The sequence below is a fragment of the Antechinus flavipes genome, chromosome 4, assembly GCF_016432865.1.
Source record: "Antechinus flavipes isolate AdamAnt ecotype Samford, QLD, Australia chromosome 4, AdamAnt_v2, whole genome shotgun sequence".
NCBI lineage: Eukaryota > Metazoa > Chordata > Mammalia > Dasyuromorphia > Dasyuridae > Antechinus > Antechinus flavipes.
In genome coordinates this window covers 204,000,187-204,018,877 of record NC_067401.1, presented here as the reverse complement: position 1 = coordinate 204,018,877, position 18,691 = coordinate 204,000,187, and the positions used below count along the sequence as shown (strand labels likewise).

The 18,691-nt window shown below is 39.2% G+C and overlaps 1 protein-coding gene across 3 annotated transcripts in view; it reads left to right on the top strand.

Annotated features, from left to right (window-relative positions):
• The window catches only part of CCND3 (cyclin D3), a 114,658-nt gene that overhangs the window by 91,434 nt on the left and 4,533 nt on the right, over window positions 1-18,691 (top strand). The window contains exons 1-2 of one of the 3 annotated variants that reach the window (XM_051996944.1): window positions 14,892-15,263; window positions 16,264-16,479. The exons of 1 other annotated variant lie outside the window; for it this stretch is intronic. In XM_051996944.1, the coding sequence (XP_051852904.1) occupies window positions 15,066-15,263; window positions 16,264-16,479 (414 nt within the window). In that variant the 5' untranslated portion in view covers window positions 14,892-15,065. Of the gene's footprint in view, window positions 1-14,891; window positions 15,264-16,263; window positions 16,480-18,691 lie in introns of those variants that run through there. One more of the 3 variants, XM_051996945.1, reaches the window with a different exon arrangement.

The following is an 18,691-nucleotide window of genomic DNA, read 5'->3' as shown; positions in this document are numbered from 1 at the left end:
TTCTTTGGACTTCACTTTCCTTGTCTATGAAATGTAAGGGTTGGACCAAATGATATTTAGCTCAGAAGCTCTCCAGGTCATTTTGCATCAGAGCATTCAGGAGAGTTGGGCTTTGAAGGATCAATAGAATTGAGATAAGCAACAAGGAATGAACAGGACATGTGTGGAGGACTAGGAGAAGATAAATTGGTGAAGAAAGTGTAAGAGAGATAGAATTGTATAGTTAGCTTGGAGCCTCTTGATGGAGAACCTTGAATACCAAGCTTTGAGGAGTTAGATCTGATCTTGAATAGGGAGATATTGTAGTTTCCTGGACAGAAGACTGGGGTGATTAAAAAAAAAAAAAAGTTCCTAAGGAAGATGAACTAATCCAATATTTGCTAACTATATAGGGAGATATTTTGAGGCAGAATAATCTTGGTAAGATTCTGTTGCAAGAATAACGTAGAAGTCATACACTCATAGGTTCTATCATTAGAAGAGACATTAGAAGACATTCATTACAATCTCCTATAATAATAGCAGAATTAGTGAGCTGGCTGTGGAAATGGAGAAGGAGGTTTAGGTACAAGAGGCATTCCAGAGGAAGAATCTGCTGGACCATAGCAGATGAAGTATGCTGAAGCAAAAAGAACACTGAACTGTGAATCCCAGGATCTGAGTTCAAATTCTGACTCTGTTTCTTACTATCTATTTGACCTTAAGTGGTAAGTCACTTGGTTTATCTGGAGATTTCTGTTTCTTCATCAAAAAAAATGAAGGGAATGACCTTTAGAATTCATCTCTACTCCTATCTATGATTCTATAGTAGGATTCTGTGGTTTCAAAGAGGATGAAGAAGAAGGAAATGTTAAAGGTGACTCTGAGCTTCTGATACTGAGGGGCCTGGAGAAATTTCTGTATACAATGTCTTTGGCCAGGAAGTTGAATTCTGTTTTAGACCCTCAGAACAACAGATTCAGATGATCTCAGAGAATCATTGTTTGAGTTCATAGGATTATCTATAATCACCCTCCCCACCCCTGCCCTCCTCTTTACAGATGAGGAAAATTAGACTTATAGAGATGGAAGGATTTGCTCAGTGGTTTAACATTTAGAAAATCATAGGATCATGGCATCTCCCACTTCATTACCTTGTTTGTATCACAAGGACTTGCATAACTCAATGACACTATGAATTATGCCTTCCAGGGTTATCCAAGACAGGTCAAAGTGGAGAGTGGAAAAAAGGTGATCCACTGGAGAAGGATATAACAAATCATTTCTGTATCTTTGCTAAGAAAACCCCTTAGACAATACTAAAATGATAAAAGAGATGGCATGCTATGGTCTACAGGGGCCTGAAAGTTGGACATGACTGAAAAAATCGAAAATAAGGAACATAGTTTTAGAACTACAAGAGATCTTTGGGGCCTTGTAGTCCCATATTCCCCTTACTTTTGTGATGAGAAATTGAAGCTCAGAGAGATTAACTTTACCTGAGATTTTGTCTTTGGAAGACATACAGCAATCATCATCAAAGATTTGGAACTCAGCAGGATCCTTAAGAACTCATATAATCCAGCCCTTTCATTTTCCATATAAGGAAACTGAACCCCAGAGGAATTAATTGATTTGTCCATGCTGCTTGTCCTCCATAAAGTGAGGAAAGAAGAATAGATGGGAGAGTTCACTTCTCCTTTTAGTTTTTTATCGGTCCCTAAAGACAAGACCTTTGTCCAGCTGGCCATTACTATCTCTCCAGACTGATTGCTGTTTGTACTTTGGTGATCCCACCTCCTCCTTTACAGAATGACTGGAAGTGAGGTGACCAACTTTTGACTCTCACTCCCTCCTACTTACTACTCATATTTTCCATCAAACATATACACAAAAAACACCCTGAATGATTTCTGGTTGTCTTTGTAAATTCTGTTTGACATCTAGACAGATCAAGGTGGAATTGTGGCCTTAGTAAAGAGTCATGAGCTGCTAAGAGGCTCAGTGGAAAGAGCACTGGGTCTAGAGTCAGAAAGATCTGAGTGCAAACATAGCCTCAGAACTTCAGAAAGCTGTGTGACCACTGGCTGGCCCCAACTTCTATCTTCTCAGTTTTCTCTCCATAAAATAATAATAATTGCATCTTAATGCTAGAATTAAATACTAGAAGTTGTGAAGATCAAATGAATTGATAGCTGTAAAGCGCTTTGCACAGTGCCTAGCATATAGTAGACACTTTGTAAATGTTTGTTTCTTTTCTTCCTATCTTTCCATGATAAAGCACTAAAAAATTTTAATAGTATTTTCCCCCAATACATACAAAGATAGTTTTCAACATTCACCTTTGTTAAACTTTGTGTTCCAAATTTTTCTCTCTCCTCCTTTTACCCCTCTCCAAAACAGCAAACAATCCGATATACGTTAGACACGTGCAATTCTCTTAAATATATTTCCATATTCATCATGCTGTATAAAAAAAGATCAAAAAAAAAAAAAAAAAACAAGAGAAAGAAAAAAAAACCAAGCAAATAAACAAAAAACAATTCCCCCCCCCAAAAAAAGTAAAAGATGAAAATACTATGCTTTAATCAACATTCAGCTCCATTGTTTTCTCCTTGGACACAGATGATACTTTCCATCATAAATCTATTGAAATTCTCTTGAATCACCTATTTGTTGAAAAGAGTTAATTTCACATGAAAAACATTTAATAGATCTGCTTCATCAATGAATGTTGATCCACATCATTATATTCTAAGTAGACTAGAAGATCTTAAAAGGCACATCTCTATTACTTGCTCAGTACTTTACTTAGCACAGCCTTATACACAAACATGGTTTTCATTTTATCTGACAGTATTCTTATGGGCTCATAATATTTCTAATTTGTATTACATTCATCTGCAAATGTATTCATCTCTTAGATTGCAAGTTCCTTGAGGGCAGGGACCTGACTTAGTTGTTTTTGTAGCTCTTTTTCTTCATCATAAACCCATACCCCCTGCCTAACACAATTCTTTGTATATCATGAGTGCTAAGCACTTGTTTGTTTAATGAATAAATAACTTTTCGTGCCACTAATTTGTTGGGTGAGAGAAAATCTTGTGCAATAGAAAGAAAATTGGCTTCAGAGTTGAAATAACTTGGGTCTCTCTCTTCTGAAATATACTGGCTATGTAACCCTGCTCTTTAATACTATACATTTCAAAGCAGGTGCTTTCATTCAAAAAAAAATAAAGACTTCTGTATTTAAAGCTATGGACTAAGTACCCAGGGTCCTAATAGAAAAGTAAGATAGTTCTTTATTCTCAAGTCAGTCACATTCTAATGGGAGGTAGACATGGAAAGTTTCAGAAGCAAACATCCCGTGGTGACAAAATAGATAGAAATGCCAGTTCTTTCTGTTGTTTTCATTGATAAAATCCTATTAATTTCTGGTGTTGAAACATTCGATGGTTCCATGGATTTTGATGTGTCTTCACTCTGCTCATCCAAGATCCTCTATGAAATCACAGGTCTGACTCAAAACAAAATTTGCTTTGTAAACAATTGTAAAAGAGTCATTTCCTTTTTCTAAATCTTTATTTTCTTGTAATGTAATACGAAGAGGTTAGACTAGGTTCTAAGATTCCTTCCAACTCTGACATTCTAAGTTCTTTTACATCTTAGCTTTCCCCATCTCTTCTGATGACTACATCAGCTACCAAGGGTTTAACTGTCATTCCTATACAGATTGCCTGTATCAATTAGTCAACCAACAAATACTTAAGAAGTATCTACTGTGCACCAGGTACTAGAGATATACGTATAAAGAATGAAACAATTTACATATTTGTTAGGTGAGATCTGTTTAGCCCTTTACTTGGCTGCTTTCCGCCTTTGATATCCACCTGATCTACCTAACTCACCTGTGGCTCCACAGCGGCCACATCCTGATAGACGGGCTAAACCAGGGTAACTGATGAGTCTCAAGTCCTGTGGTGAATTAGGGGGGTATTTACCCCAAGCATGTGAAGACTTCCCCTAGTAGAAAGGGTGGATGAGAACAATTTGTTCCAACAGCGGTGCAGTGGAAGACTTAGATCTTGGTTAGACACCAAAGATACCAAGGTTATTCACTGAATCTTGGCCAGTCATCTTGATTCTGTCCTGCCACTGGACACTAATGACTCTGGAAGAAAGAGTGAGGCTGTTCATTCCGTCACGCTTGCATCCAGTTTATGCATGAAGACTATCAAGGATATCAAATGGATATCCAACAATCTTCTGAGTTCTAAAGCCCCCCATAAATTAATTATTTCTAATTGGTATCCTATGACTATCTCAAACACAAAAATCAGAACTCATATTTTCCCCCCTATCACCTTTAACCCTCTTCTCTTCTTAACTTTGCTGTTTGTGTAAGAATACCACCTGGGTTCATAATTCTTTTTTTAAAAACAATTGTTTAAACTTTTTTATTTAAAATTATTTAAATTTTTTAAAACAAATGTTCTTTTTATTTTTTAATTGAAGTGTTTTATTTTAAAAACATATGCAAGAATAATTTTTCAACATTGACCCTTGAAAAACCTTGTGTTCCCATTTCCCTCCCTTCTATCCACTCCCTTCCCTACATGGCATATAATCCAGTGTATGTTAAACATGGTAAAAATATGTTAAATCCAATATAGACATACATATTTGTACAATTATCTTGCTGCACAAGAAAAATCAGATCAAAAAGTAAAATAAAAATGAGAAAAAAAAATAAAATTCAAGCAAACCACAATAAAGAGTGAAAATGCTATGTTGTGATCCACTCTCAGTTCCCACAGTCCTCTGTGTGTGTGTAGATGGTTCTCTCCATCACAGGTCCTTTGGAACTGGCTCGAATCATCTCATTGTTGAAAAGAGGCACATCCATCGGTATTAGATTCATAATTCTGATATCATCCTCATCACTTCAATTTCACTTACCCTACAACCAACCAGTTGCCAGATTTTATAATTTTTATCTATCTTATCATCACTTACATATATGAAGATTCAGGTCAAATCTCACATTATGTCTTTCCCTGTCTATCCCCATCTCCCCTCCCAAATGATCTTACCTTCCTCTCTGAGATTGTTGTTGTTTAGTTATGTCATGTACTAGAACATACTAATATCATCCCTAGGGTTTTCGTGACAAAGACATTGGAGTGGTTTGCCATTCCCTTCTCCAGTGGATTAAGGCAAATGGAACTTAAATGACTTGACCAAGTAGGAAGTGTCTGAGGCTATATTTGAACTCTATTCTTCCTGACACCAGGCCCAATGCTGTGGCCATTTAGCCACTTAGCTGCCTCCTGAGATTATCTTGCATCTTTTCTATACATACTTTGTATGTACCTGGTTATTTCTATATTCTGTCCTCTATTAGAATCTCTGCTCCTTAAGCACAGAAGCTGTTTCTCCCTTTCTTTGTATCCCCAGAACTTTTTGCAGTGTCTGAAGAGTAAATAAACATTTAATAAATACTTATTGACTGACTATTTGACTGATATCACTTTGCCATTCATATAGCCAACCACTATAGTTCAGACTCTTGGTACCTCTTTACTTGGGCTATTATAGTAATCTTATATCCATCCTCCACAAAGCTTCCTATTTGATATTACTAAAGCATTGGTGTAGAAATGTCACTTCCCTTCTCAAGAAACTGCAATAGCTCCCTCTTGCCCTTAGGATAAAGCATTCCATTTGGAATTCCTGTTCTAAGGCAAAAGATGAAGTAAGATTATGCCCAGACTTAATAAAGTGAAATTCTTCATCTCCAAATCATAATCTTAGATTAAGTAGTACCTTCTTTACTAGGTGTATCCTGGCCTCTTCCCTCCCTTCCTCTGAGCTCTTTCCCCCTTCCCCCCAGAGCAATGTGCAGAAATGATTTTTCATTTACTTGTCTTTGTCCATAGGTTTTCTCTCTGATAGGATGTAAACTACCTGAGGGCAGGACCTATTTCATTTTTGTCTCTGTATACCCAGGGTTCAATCATGTCTTAATAAATGTTGCAAGAAGCCAGCTAGCATCTTGAAAACTTATGTTTTCTTATTAGATTTTTTTTTTTTTTTTGCTGTAGCATTATCTCTTAATCCACATCTGAAACCAGGTTCTCACTTTACCCTGTGCCTTAGAATAGTAACCCCATATGGCAGACAATAGTAATAATGAAAGTAATAATGAAACAAATTTAAATGAATCCACATATATTAATTGCCTGCTATGAATGAGGGGAGGTTTTAAATGCTAAGGATACAAAAATAATGAAAAAATATAGTCAGTGCTCTCAAGGAGTTTACAATAAAAGAAGATATATACATAACTATTATGGAAAGCAGAATATTGTAGGAGCAAAGGAAAGCCAGATAAAATGATATAAGAAATCTGAGGATAGAAAGAGTAGTTTCACTTAGTTCCATTTAACCAGAATTTGGATAACCAAAAAACTAAGAATGCTCAAAACATTAAAATAACAAAATACTCTTTGCTTTGTTTCTGTGATTAAAATCAGTCAACAAGTCTTAGAATTCTTTTATTGAATCAGTAAAAATTGAGCCTCCTTTCTTATACCTTTAATGTGACTTTAAACTATCTTTTTCCTCTCCCTGGGTCTTGGTTTCTTCCTCTGTAAAGCAAGAGTGGCCTTTTTAGGGGTTCTTAATCTTTTTTTGTGTGTGTAAGGCAATTGGGATTAAGTGACTTGCCCATGGTCACACAGTCCATAAGTATTAAGTGTCTAACTCTAGTTTTGAACTGTTTGAAGTGAGATTTGAATGGTTCTTAGTCTTTTTGTGTCATAGATCTCCTTTGACAGTCTTGTGAAATCTATAGATTCTTTCTCAGAATATGTTCTTAAATACATAAAATATACATAATAGTTAAAATCAACATAAATATTATTGTAAAATAAAATAAAAATAAAAACATACAAAATAATATGTAGTAATTGATCACAAAGAAAACTATTTTGAAAGAGTTAACATTTTAAAACACAAAACAAGTTACTGGATCCCAAGAATTAAAATGACTAGTACTAGCTAGTCTCTAACTAGGTTTCACTAGTTTTAATATTCGGGTTCTAACATTCTCTGTTCTAATGTTCATTCTACTGTTAACTTTCTAAATTTAGGTGCTTATGTCCAGCTAAATTAGCCAAAAGGGTAATTCATAATGAGGACCTTATAAATCCCTTGTAAGATTCTGAAATACCTTCTGAAACATCAAACTGAGATTACAGTTATATTCAGTAAAATTTTGTTTTGTGACTCTTATGAGTTTTTTTATTCTTAGAAAATTTGACTCTATATTAGCATATTCATACATATTAAAAGATATTCTACCCATTTGAATTTTATATATATGTGACATATAACCCAAAAGAAAATTTGATAATTATGCCTTATACATGCTTATAATATTTAATAACTCTTAAATGAATATTCAACAAATTAGAACATTACATTCCTTACCCTTCTCTGAATGGAGATTTTGATTGTAATAATTACTTTTTAACTTCTATGGTACTTGAACTTTTAAAGTATTTTCACAGGTATTTTTATTACTAGGTACTCTGTTGGGGATCATTCTAGTTGTAGAAAATGATTTCTCTTTCCATTTTACAGATGGAAAGATGGAAGAACAGAAAGTTACAATGAGCTCAAAATGAAGCAAATTCATATAGAATCAGAACTAGAATTCATATGTATAAAAATGCAAAACACTTGTACATTTTGTGAACCTCATATCAAAATGTTATATAATGTATGTTGTAAAATTTTAAAGGTATTAGACAACAGATTTCAGAATCAGATGAAATGGATTTGAATTCCACTTTCAGTTTGTTTATAGCAGCCTTCTGATCTGTATCTGGCCACTGGACCCAAATGGCACTGAAGAAGGCCAGTGACTTTGCACAATCTACCTTCCCTTCTTCCCAGTTCACTTGCAAGTCATGACTTCACTTCACTGATATCATGGTCCTCTTGGAGGATGAAGAACAAATAGCGCGCTCCCACATAGCTTCATTGTGGGCTAAGAACTTTTTGAGCTGAAAGGAACCTCAGACTATTCCTAGTCCAGCTTCATTTTACTGAGGAGGTCTCTGAGGTACATGGGCACATAGGACTTGGTAAACTTTAATTCCTGTTTAAATAAGTTAATGTTGGGAACTATAAGGTGTTGGTTTTAATATTGTTCTTTGTCGATCTGGTTCATTGTAAACTTCTTTTTTCTTTTTTTTCTTTTTATGCTGAGGCAATTGGGGTTAAGTGACTTGCCCCAAGGTCACACAGTTAGGAAGTGTTAAGTGTCTGAGGTCACATTTGAACTCAGGTCCTCCTGACTTCAGGGCTGGTGCTCTATCCACTGAGCCACCTAGTTCCCCCCATATTATAAACTTCTTGAGATCAGGGGACAGACTTTTTTTTCTTTTTTTTCTTTTTGCATCAAAGCACCTAGTCCCAAAAAGCTGGGCAACAAGTCAGTGTGATGGTGACAGAATGAAGCTTAGAATGTAAAATCTAGGAGATTGAATCCTTCCCTAGTCTTTCCTTTTTATTGTTCAAAGTATAAAACTAGGATGATGACATTTTGTGAATGATAGTGTTCCTCAGAATCCCCAGGAGAAATAGGTTGTCCCAATCATTCACCCCCATTTGAGAGATGAAGAGCTTTAGACTCATCAAATTTAAGTGATTAGCCTGAAGTCACCTAGCAAGGTCATTGGTAAAGCCAGGATCTAAGCCTTCTGATTCAGACTAGTACTCTTTACAAGGGTGTCTTTCTCAAATAATCATGATGATAAGTCTTTCCTTAAAACTTATCATCCAGGCCTTAACATTTTATTTCCTTTCTTTTTTCTCAGGAATGTTGCAAATAGTAGAGAAAACCTCAGCTATTTTGCCTCTTGTTTTTTTGCTTTTTATCTTTTTCTGTTGGGAAATATGTGAAGAGAAATATTTTTATTGGATTTGGGGTAAATCATGGAAACCCCCCATTGACTTAATCAGGAAATGCCTTTCTGCTTTCTTTGCTCTGGCTTACTTTCCAAAAGGTCAGTTTTTGGCTTCTTTCATGGAGTTTGTGTCCACCAGGAAGAATCTCTGATTCCAGGAAAGTCAAAGCGAATTTGAAGTTTGACAGAACAAGTGTCTCTCTAAAAAAGTTGTACTCACTAGGACTTCTCCTTTTAGCCCTCATCCTTACCATAATTCCAGGAGATTCAGAGATAATGATTCATACTCATAAAGCAATGTTTGGCTAACAAAGTGTAACCTATTGGAAAAATGAGTGGAATAACATATCCCCATTTTGCAGGTAAAGAAATTGAGATTCAGAAGAGCAAAGTGACTTGTTAAGGATGACATGATTAGTAAATGGTGGAGCCCGGACTTGAATCTGGATCAGAACCACAGGCTTCTAGCACTGACCTATTCCATTATTAACCATCCTATTTCTGGGGGATGGGGTGGGAGGAAGGGTGGAAGTTCCTTTCTCCTTTAAATTAAATTAAATTAACCCTGTGCTGGGGATAGGGATGGAAAGATGAAAAAAATTATATAGTTTATATATATTATATGTATGATATATGATATATATTTATATAATATATTATACATATTTATTGTATATAATTTAAAATTATATATATATATTCTTGATCTCAGGAACTTTATGATTTCATAGGAGGATAAGATATACAAAAATAATACCCATACAAATTTATTAAATTGAATAGATTGTACTGTTTTGAGAATATTTAAAAAAAACATATTTGGAAAGGGGTTTAGTTATCAAGGAAGCTTTCATGGAAGAAGCAGTACCAGATTTGACCTTTGATGGAAAAAAAAATAATTTCACTGAGGGGAATATAAAGGGGGTCCATTGCAGGAATAGGGTGGTCGTGGTGGGGCTATTCAAATGCACAGAAGCTGGATGAGACAGAAGTAGATTGAGGAATGGAAAGTAATTCATTTTGGCTGGAATGTTAAATGTGAGACGAGGAGTACTACAAACTAGAAATGAATCTGGAAAGGTAGGTTGCCTCTAGATGTTGGTGAGGCCATTTTAGGCTTTGAAGAATTTGTATTTTTTCCTAGTTTAATAGGGAGCCACTACAAAAATGTTAATTTATTATGGTCAAAAGGACAATGACAAAACCCTGTATTACGTTGTAAGCAATGTGAATGAAAAGAATTCGTTTCTTATGGCACATTAATACTTAATTACACTCACATAAAACAATTTGTTTAGGCCTATCCACAATCAAGGGACATCTACTTTGTTTCCAATTCTTTGCTACTTCAGAAAGTGATTCTAGAATATTTGGTCTTTCTTGATCTCCTTGGGGTACAGATCTATCAATGGGATCTCTGAGTCAAAAGTTATAAACAATTTAATAATTTTATTAACATAATTTCAAATTGCTTTCTAGAATGGTTAGAAAGATTTATAGTTTCATCAACTGAGTATTAATATACCTGTCTCTCTATAAGCCTTCCAAACATTGACCATTATGCTTTCTTGTCATCTTTGGCAGTAAACTTCAGAGCTTTTTACATTTCCATTTATCATTTGTAGTTTGCATTCTTCTTTTGAAAACTAATCATATTTATTGAATATGGTTTGAGGAAGCAAGAGAACCTATGTGGCAGAGGTAAGGAAGAAGTAAGTGCATAGAATATAAGGTCTTGAGAGCAAGGACTATTTGTGTTTTTTCCTTGTATTCCCAGGACTACTTGCATATAATGAATGATTAGTAAATGCTTGTTTATTAACTGAGTCCATATATAGGGGACCAGTTGTGCAATTGTACAGGATGAAGTGATAGAATGTTGGTTACTCGTAATAACTAATAGGAAGGGAGAATTCATGAAGGGGATAATATGACCTTAGACTGTACAGGAAGCCTCTGTCTCAATTACATAGGACTTTAAATCCCAGGCTGAATATATTATAGTTTATTTTAAAGGTATAAGGCATTAGGGAAACAATGAAGATTTATGAACCTGTGCTTAAAAAAATGTCAATATGACAGTAATGTAGAAAAGTACAAGAAGAGAGATTGAAAATGTAAAGACCAATTAGAAATTCACTGAAATAGTCTGAATTAGAGGTGAAGGGAATCTAAATTAGGGGAGAATCTGGATCAGTAACCAAAAGAAGATGAATTTTAGAGGCAGAATTTTTTGGAAGTAGAAAGGACAATACTTAGCAACTGATTTGTTTGTGGATGTTGAGGATTGTTGGAGATGACCCTAAGGTGTGAGTCTAGGTGACTGGAAAGATAGTGGTATCCTTAATAGGAATAGGGAAATTTGGAAAAGGATGGGTTTGGGGATAGACAGGAGCGCCACTTTTGGATATATTGAATTGGAGAGGCTTATGAGGCATGTAGTTAGGAATGCCCATCAGGGAAACTGGTAATGTAGGACTAGCATTCAGAAAAAAAGAATTAGGGCTGGATATATAAATTTGGGAGTCTGCAGATGATAAGTGAACACATGGGAGTTGATGAAATCAATGAGATAGAAAATCTAGTTAGAGAAGAGGGAAAGAAGCTGGATAATGTGCATTCTTTTTTTATTACAGCTTTTTATTGACAAAACACATTTATTCATGGGTAATTTTTCAACATTGACCCTTGCAAAAACTTCTGTTCCAACTTTTCCTCTCCTTCCCTCCCCCTCTCCCCTAGATGGCAGGTAGTCCCATATATGTTAAATATGTTAAAGTATATGTTAATTGTCAATGCTGTAAAATTACCCATGCATATAACTTGTAAATGAAAAGCTATTAAAAATTTAAAAAAATAAAGTATATGTTAAATTCAATATATATACATATTTATACAGTTATCTTGCTGCACAAGTCAAATCGGATTTAGAAAGTTAAAAATAACCTGGGAAGAAAAACAAAAATGCAAGTAAACAATAATAGAAAGAATGCAAATACTATGCTGTGGTCCACACTCATTTCCCAATTCTTTCGCTGGATATAGCTGGTTCTGTTCATTACTGATCAATTAGGACTGATTTGGATCCTCTCATTGTTGAAGAGGGCCCATCAGAATTGATCCTCATATAGTATTGTTGTTAAAGTGTATAATGATCTCCTGGTTCTGCTCATTTCACTCAGCATCAGTTCATGTAAGTCTCTCCAGGCCTTTCCGTATTCACCCTGTTTCTTATAAAGCAATAACATTCCATAACATTCATTTACCATAATTTATCCAATCATTCCCCAATTGATGGGCATCCATTTAATTTCCAGTTTCTAGCCACTATGAAAAGGGCTGCCACAAACATTTTTGCATAGGTGGGTCCCTTTCCCTTTAAGATCTCTTTGGGATTGAAACACTGCTGGGTCAAAGGGTATGCAGTTTGATAACTTTTTGGGCATAGTTCCAAATTGCTCTCCAGAATGGTTGGATCCCTTCACAACTCCACCAACAATGTATCAGTGTCCCAGTTTTCCCACATCCCCTCCAAATAATGTTCACTTTTAATGAATGAGATGATGAAGCAGCCAAAGAAACTGAGAAGGAATAGTCAAGTAGGAGGAGGACCAAAAGAAAGAGTAGCATAATCATTGTTATAGAGCTAATTAAAAATTATTTTAGATTGATTGAATTAAGCCTATGGTGTGAGGGGACTGCAGTCAAATGAAAGGCTAGGTGGTTTTATTTTGTTTTTAAATGGGAGAGAGTGGGTATTTTTGTAGGCAGCTAGGAAAGAGCTCATGGATTAGGGCAAATCATCATTCAGTGGGAGAGGGGGGACAGTGGGAGGGGAAAGAGACAGAGAGACAGAAAGGGAGACAGAGAGACAGAGGAAAGACAGACACACAGAGAGAATGATAATATAAGCAAACTCAGATGAAGGAAGAGATTTCAGGAAGTTAGATGGAAGAGTTGGCTTTGGCTAGGAAAAGTGTTAACCTTTCTCAGAGATGAGGAGAGTGAAGGATGAAAAAGGATAGAGTAGAAAGGAAGGTTTGAGGACTCTGGAATTATTTAGAAGACGTAGGAAAGTTTTGGAATAGCTGTTGTGGAGCATGTGGAGCATGAGGGTCAATCAGGGAATAATAATAGAATTGTCTTGTAGCCAAGAGGGGTTTTCTTAGGGCTAGCATACTAAATAAAAAAGTGAAAGTCCCTTTGAAATTTCAAATACTTATAGATATGCAAAGACTTAATGATGTTTATTCCTGCAAAAGTCTCTTTTATTCAGAAAGGATGAGGAATGGGGTATTCTAATTTAAAATATAGTCCTATTTGAATTTCCCATTTTTCTCAGAATTAGAATACTTTCCAGTAAAAATCAAAAAGCTTTCAAAAAAACTTACAATGTTGGAGGAGACAATATATTTGGAGAAATTAAAGCAATGCCCAGTGGTTGTACACACAATTAGCTGAAGGAAGGAAGAGATCCTGGTAGGCTCCGCTGAGGAGGTAAGGCTTCATTTGGGCCTTAAACTGTGGGTCCACTAAGAAGATAAGCAAAGTAGAGGGGGAAGGGCTGTTTTAGGTGCAAAGGAATAGCCTGAGGCCAGAAGTGTGATGTATTGGGGGAGAGGGCAGTAAGAAAATCAATGAAATTCTTCTATGCTTAAATGTTTGCAGGAAAAATATATGTAGCCTTTCTCCCTTGACACTTTCTATTGTCTGTTAGCATTCTTCCTTATGTACAACTTGGCTAGGATCCATTCCTTTTTGGAAAAGAAGGGCAGCTGATTTGCTTCAATAAATCACCCTTTAGCGACTTCACACTACCTTACAAAGATTGGATCCTTCTGCACAACTGGAGAAAAGATAGGAACCAAGTTAGAAACTATGGGATTTCTAGGAAATTCTAGAGACAAGTGCTTGTGGAATGCTGAAGCAAGTCCTTCCCCTCCCCCCTCTCCTTGGCTGTCTTCCCAACTGATGAAAAGATAAAAGTATCTTCTGCAGTGGTTCTTAACCTGGGGTCCCTGAACTTTTTTTGTTTGATTGTTTTATTAACTATTTAAACTTAATCTGTTTCCCGTATTGCATTCTACACATTTAAAAACATTTTCCTGAGAAGGGGTCACCGTAGACATTAACTGGACTGTCTAGTGGTCCGGGACACACAAAAAATAAGAATCCCCTTGGTTAGAGTTTAGTTCTCATTTAAAAGGTCATTGTACTAATGACCCTTTCCCGCCAATGATTCGGTGTTTGAGAACCTAGGGCAAAGTGGGACCCCCCCACACTTGGAGCATTACAATTTAGAAATTACTTTTCACAGATTTAGAGTCCGAGTGGACTTCAGTTCTGTAGGAAGGAATTCAGAACCTGTGAGATCCTACTTTAAGGGACACTCCAGGGTCAAATGATTCAAGTCTTGACAAGGTGGAGGAATGACAGGTATTGATAGGTGTATTACGATGTTTATCTCTTTTGACTCCTCGCCCCCACCGCATACGCAGTGTGTAAGTAGGTCCTTAATACACACTTGCTGAATGAATGATTATCCAAATGAATAGCAATTTGGCGAAAGGTCCTAAGGAAGAAGTCAGGATTTCCGCGAAGACAAGGGTCAAAAACTTGCATAATAGAAAGGCCCAGTTGATTGAAAAGAGGCCCATTATTTTTTATTCCCATCTCTAGGCTCTGTATGTACTCCCTAGTTTGTGGTCAGAAGGGTCCCCACTCGCTGCCCAGGCGCCGGAGAGCCGGGAGAGGAGGCGTGTGAGCTTGCCTGCTGCGCCCGTCGCCGCCAGCACCGTGACAGCGCGGGCGAACTAGTGTGGTTGCGTGCTCCCCCTTTCCACCCGGTTCCCGGGCGCCCCTTCTATGGACTCCGCCCCCTTGGAACGTTGCAACGTCGGAGCGTTCCACCGGTTGCTACATCGTAGCGAGGGGCGGGGCGCCTGTCAGGGAAGCCGGGCGGGCGGGCTGGGGCTTCGGCTCTGCCGTGCCAGCGCCAGACCCGCCGCCCCGCGCCTTCCCCAGCTCCGCGCCACACTTTCCTCGGCCCCACGTCTGCTCTCCGGCCCCGGTCCTCGGCTTCCCGCCGTGCCCCTCCGTCACGCAGTAATGGAATTGCTGTGCTCTGAGGGGGCTCGGCGGACGCCCCGGGCCGGGCCGGACCCTCGGCTACTTGGGGACCATCGCGTCCTGCAAAGCTTGCTCCGCCTAGAGGAGCGCTACGTGCCCCGCGCCTCCTACTTTCAGTGCGTGCAGCGGGAGCTCAAGCCTCACATGCGGAAGATGCTGGCATACTGGATGCTGGAGGTACCGCCCGACCAGGACCCCTTTTGATCCCCCACCCCCTTTGCCCTCTCCCCCGTCCCTGCTGTGGATACCCGGGCGGTCTGAATGCTTTGGACCACCGTGACTGCAGCCAACCAGAGTGTTCAGACAGCAAAACCCCTCGACCCCTGTATCCTGGCCCTTTGACCCTGGCATCGTGCTTACCCAGTTATGTATTGCCCTCTTCCATCATCCCCAGCCCCCTTCAGCTTCCAAGTTATTTAGTTCCATGACCCTGCTTATCCCCTTGGAACCAGGATAGTTGCGCCCCAGGAGTAATTGGGGTGCAAGGAATATAGTCTTCCACTTCACCCCGTGTCTCCCTTCCCCCGCCCCGAAACCATTCCCTTGGCTGTGCCGCCTCAGGCTCCTCTCCGCCCTCCCCCCAATCCCAGGGCCGGTTCCTGTCTCTGGTTGCGGGGTGGGGGTGGGGGGGCGGTTCCGGCAGACAGGGAAATGAAAAGTGCGGGAGGAGGGGGTAGGAGTGTCTCCTCCCTTCCCCCGGTGGGTGTGTGGAGGGGGGGGCGGGTCCCCATTCTCCCGCCATCGCGGGTGCCTCTTCCGCCGCGCGCTCTCCTCTCCCCCCCTCTCAGTGAGGGGGCCCGGGACGGGGGGGAAGGAAAAAGGCTCAATGTGGAGTCACACCGTAGTCCTCCTGCTGCTCTCCCAGGGGGCAAGGTCCAGATTCAGATAGACTAAAGGAGGGGCCCTTCAGACCTGCACCCACAGGGAAAAGAAAAAGTAGGCAACACTGAGGAAGTGAGGGACCCCTGGTGGAATAGAGAAGAAGGGACCCCGATTGGGAGAGGGTGCTGCCTCCTTCATCGCTTCTTTTGGTCACCCCCCTCCCCCCCTTTTTTTTTTTTTTTGGTTTCTTTGGTTAATCCTTTCCGGTTCTCCAGCCCCTTTCCTTACCTCCCGAGCCCCTAAACCCCCACCCCTTTCCTTTCAGCCCCAACAGTCACTGTCCCCTCTCCCTAAGGTGTGTGAGGAGCAGCGATGTGAGGAGGAGGTCTTCCCCCTGGCGATGAACTACCTGGACCGCTACCTGTCTTGTGTCCCTACCCGCAAGTGCCACCTGCAGCTTTTGGGTGCAGTGTGCATGCTGTTGGCCTCCAAACTCCGGGAGACCACACCATTGACCATGGAGAAGCTATGTATCTACACTGACCACTCCATCACACCCCACCAGCTCCGGGTAACAAGCATAGGCACCTCCTCTCCCACCCCCACATCTAGATAGCATATACTTATTTTGTTCAGCTTTCTCCCAATTCCCCCCTTATACACGGGCAGTTCCTAGGGGAAAGTTGTAGAGCCTGTGACTGACCAAACTCTTTGCTATTACTTGTTCTAAGAAGGAACATGGTTGTAATCATGTTCTTTTCAGGCCAGGAAGATCTGGGTTGAGGAAAACTTCAGGGTTAGTAGACAGCAGATAGGATAACTCTAAGCACCAACTTCAGCCTGCCCAAGTGAATGCTTCTTTCTGTAGGATTATTCCAATAAGTTGTTGCTTCTTGAGTCTTTTTCAATGCCAGAAATATATGTCAGGTTTTGTCTTCCCTTGGCCAGTAATCATTCCTCTTCTGAATCTCTCATTGTCTGTTTAGGTACAGGGAGTTCTTTGCCAGAGTAGTAGCAAGGGATTCAAATTAGGAGACCCGAATTCTAGTTTAACACTAGTTTGGCTATGAGACTATGGGTAGATCAATCATTTAACCACTCTGAGCCTCCTTTTCCTCATTTGTAAAATGAAGAAATGAAGTATTTATGTTTAACAACCTCACAGGATTGTAGGAAGGCTGTTTGTTTTGTTTTTTTGAGGGGTAAACCTTAAAGCCATAAAGAAATATGGAGTTATTCTTATTCCTGCTTCCTCCCTTTTTCAAACCCTTTTCTTCCTCCCTGTTCTTTAGTGAGACCAGTTCAATTCAATAGGGATAGTGATGGTGACTTGCAGTTCCCAAGATAAGATTTAGTATTATAATTTAGATTTGACCTTGTTAGAGAAAAGAAAATCTTCAGAGATTAAAGTAAGAATCTAGAAGTAGATACAGCATTAATTAAGGCCTAGGATGCTTCATTTCACCCTCCCCACTTCCTCTCCACACACCTTAGGGACTCTATCCTCTGCAGAGCTGGTCTAGTGCTAGAGTAAAAAAAAAAAAACCAAAAAACTGGGGTGGCCCATGGCCTAAGGTAAGAACAGGGTAGCCCGGGAGTACAGGAGTAGAACTGCAGCTGCTTCCGATGTGATAGTGATGCTCCCATTCTGGCGGCCCCTCCCTTTCTGACCACTGATCTTTCATAATTTTGTGGGGAGAATTCTGACATCTCTGTATTTTGGGATGAGGTACCCTAACCTCTTGCTGGAAACTCTGTGGGTCTGTTCTGATTCCCTCTTCTCTTGATTTGGGGGAGGGGAAGAACTGAAATATTGGGGGAAGAAGGGAGAATCTTATTTTTCTCTAAAGCCTCAGGAAAGATGAGAATGGTGTATGCTTAGCCTATTTGGATCTAGATGGAATCATTCAACTCTTGTGGTTAGTGCAGAATAGGGGCATATTGGGGGAGGGGAGGGTTAGTTCATGACCCCTCCAGAGCTGATCTGCCTTTTAAGGCCTTTTATCCTGACCCTGGCCCAAGTTCCCAAGGTCAGAGTTTGTATGGAGGAGTCCATTTAAATGCCTACTATTGCACTAATGCTTCAAATTGTTGAACTGACTTGCCAAGTCAGCTTGTGGTAGTGGAAAGCAAATTCATTTGGCTCTCTAGTGAATGGTAGGGGAGAGCAGACTTTCTCTTCTTGGGTCAGGAGACCAAAATCAACAAAATAGAAAGAGGAAATTAGAGTGGAATCAAAGGAGAGAGCAAAATAGCCTTTTGGGGTAGATGTGATGGTTCTTGGTGAGTCTTCACTTTTTAGGAATTCCATCCTGGAACAGATTGGTTTTTAGAGACGTTGCAAGGGTAGAAGAGCTGCTTAGTCTGTTGAGGTTTTTGGAGATTGTCAGCTTGCAGATAGAGATAACAAGCCACATTTATATAAAGCTTTAATGTTGACAAAGCAGGTAATGTGAATAGTTTCCTCATTTTATAGCTGAATAGACTCAGCTAAAGGATGTGATCCAGGTTCACATAGCTAGTGTCAGAACTAAGGTTTGAGCTAGTCTCTGACTTCTTGATGTCTTTTCTGCTTTGCGTTCTGAGTAGTAATTGAAATATACATACATATATACATGTGCATTAATATATATTTGCACACATATAATTTTATTTGGGTAGGGTAAGCAGGATACAGGAAATTGGGATGAGGTCATAAATTTGTCAGAAGAGACAAAAATATTCCCGACTCATACCCCTTTTCCTGAGTAGGGGAGAGGAGTCATGCTAAAATTATCTCTGAA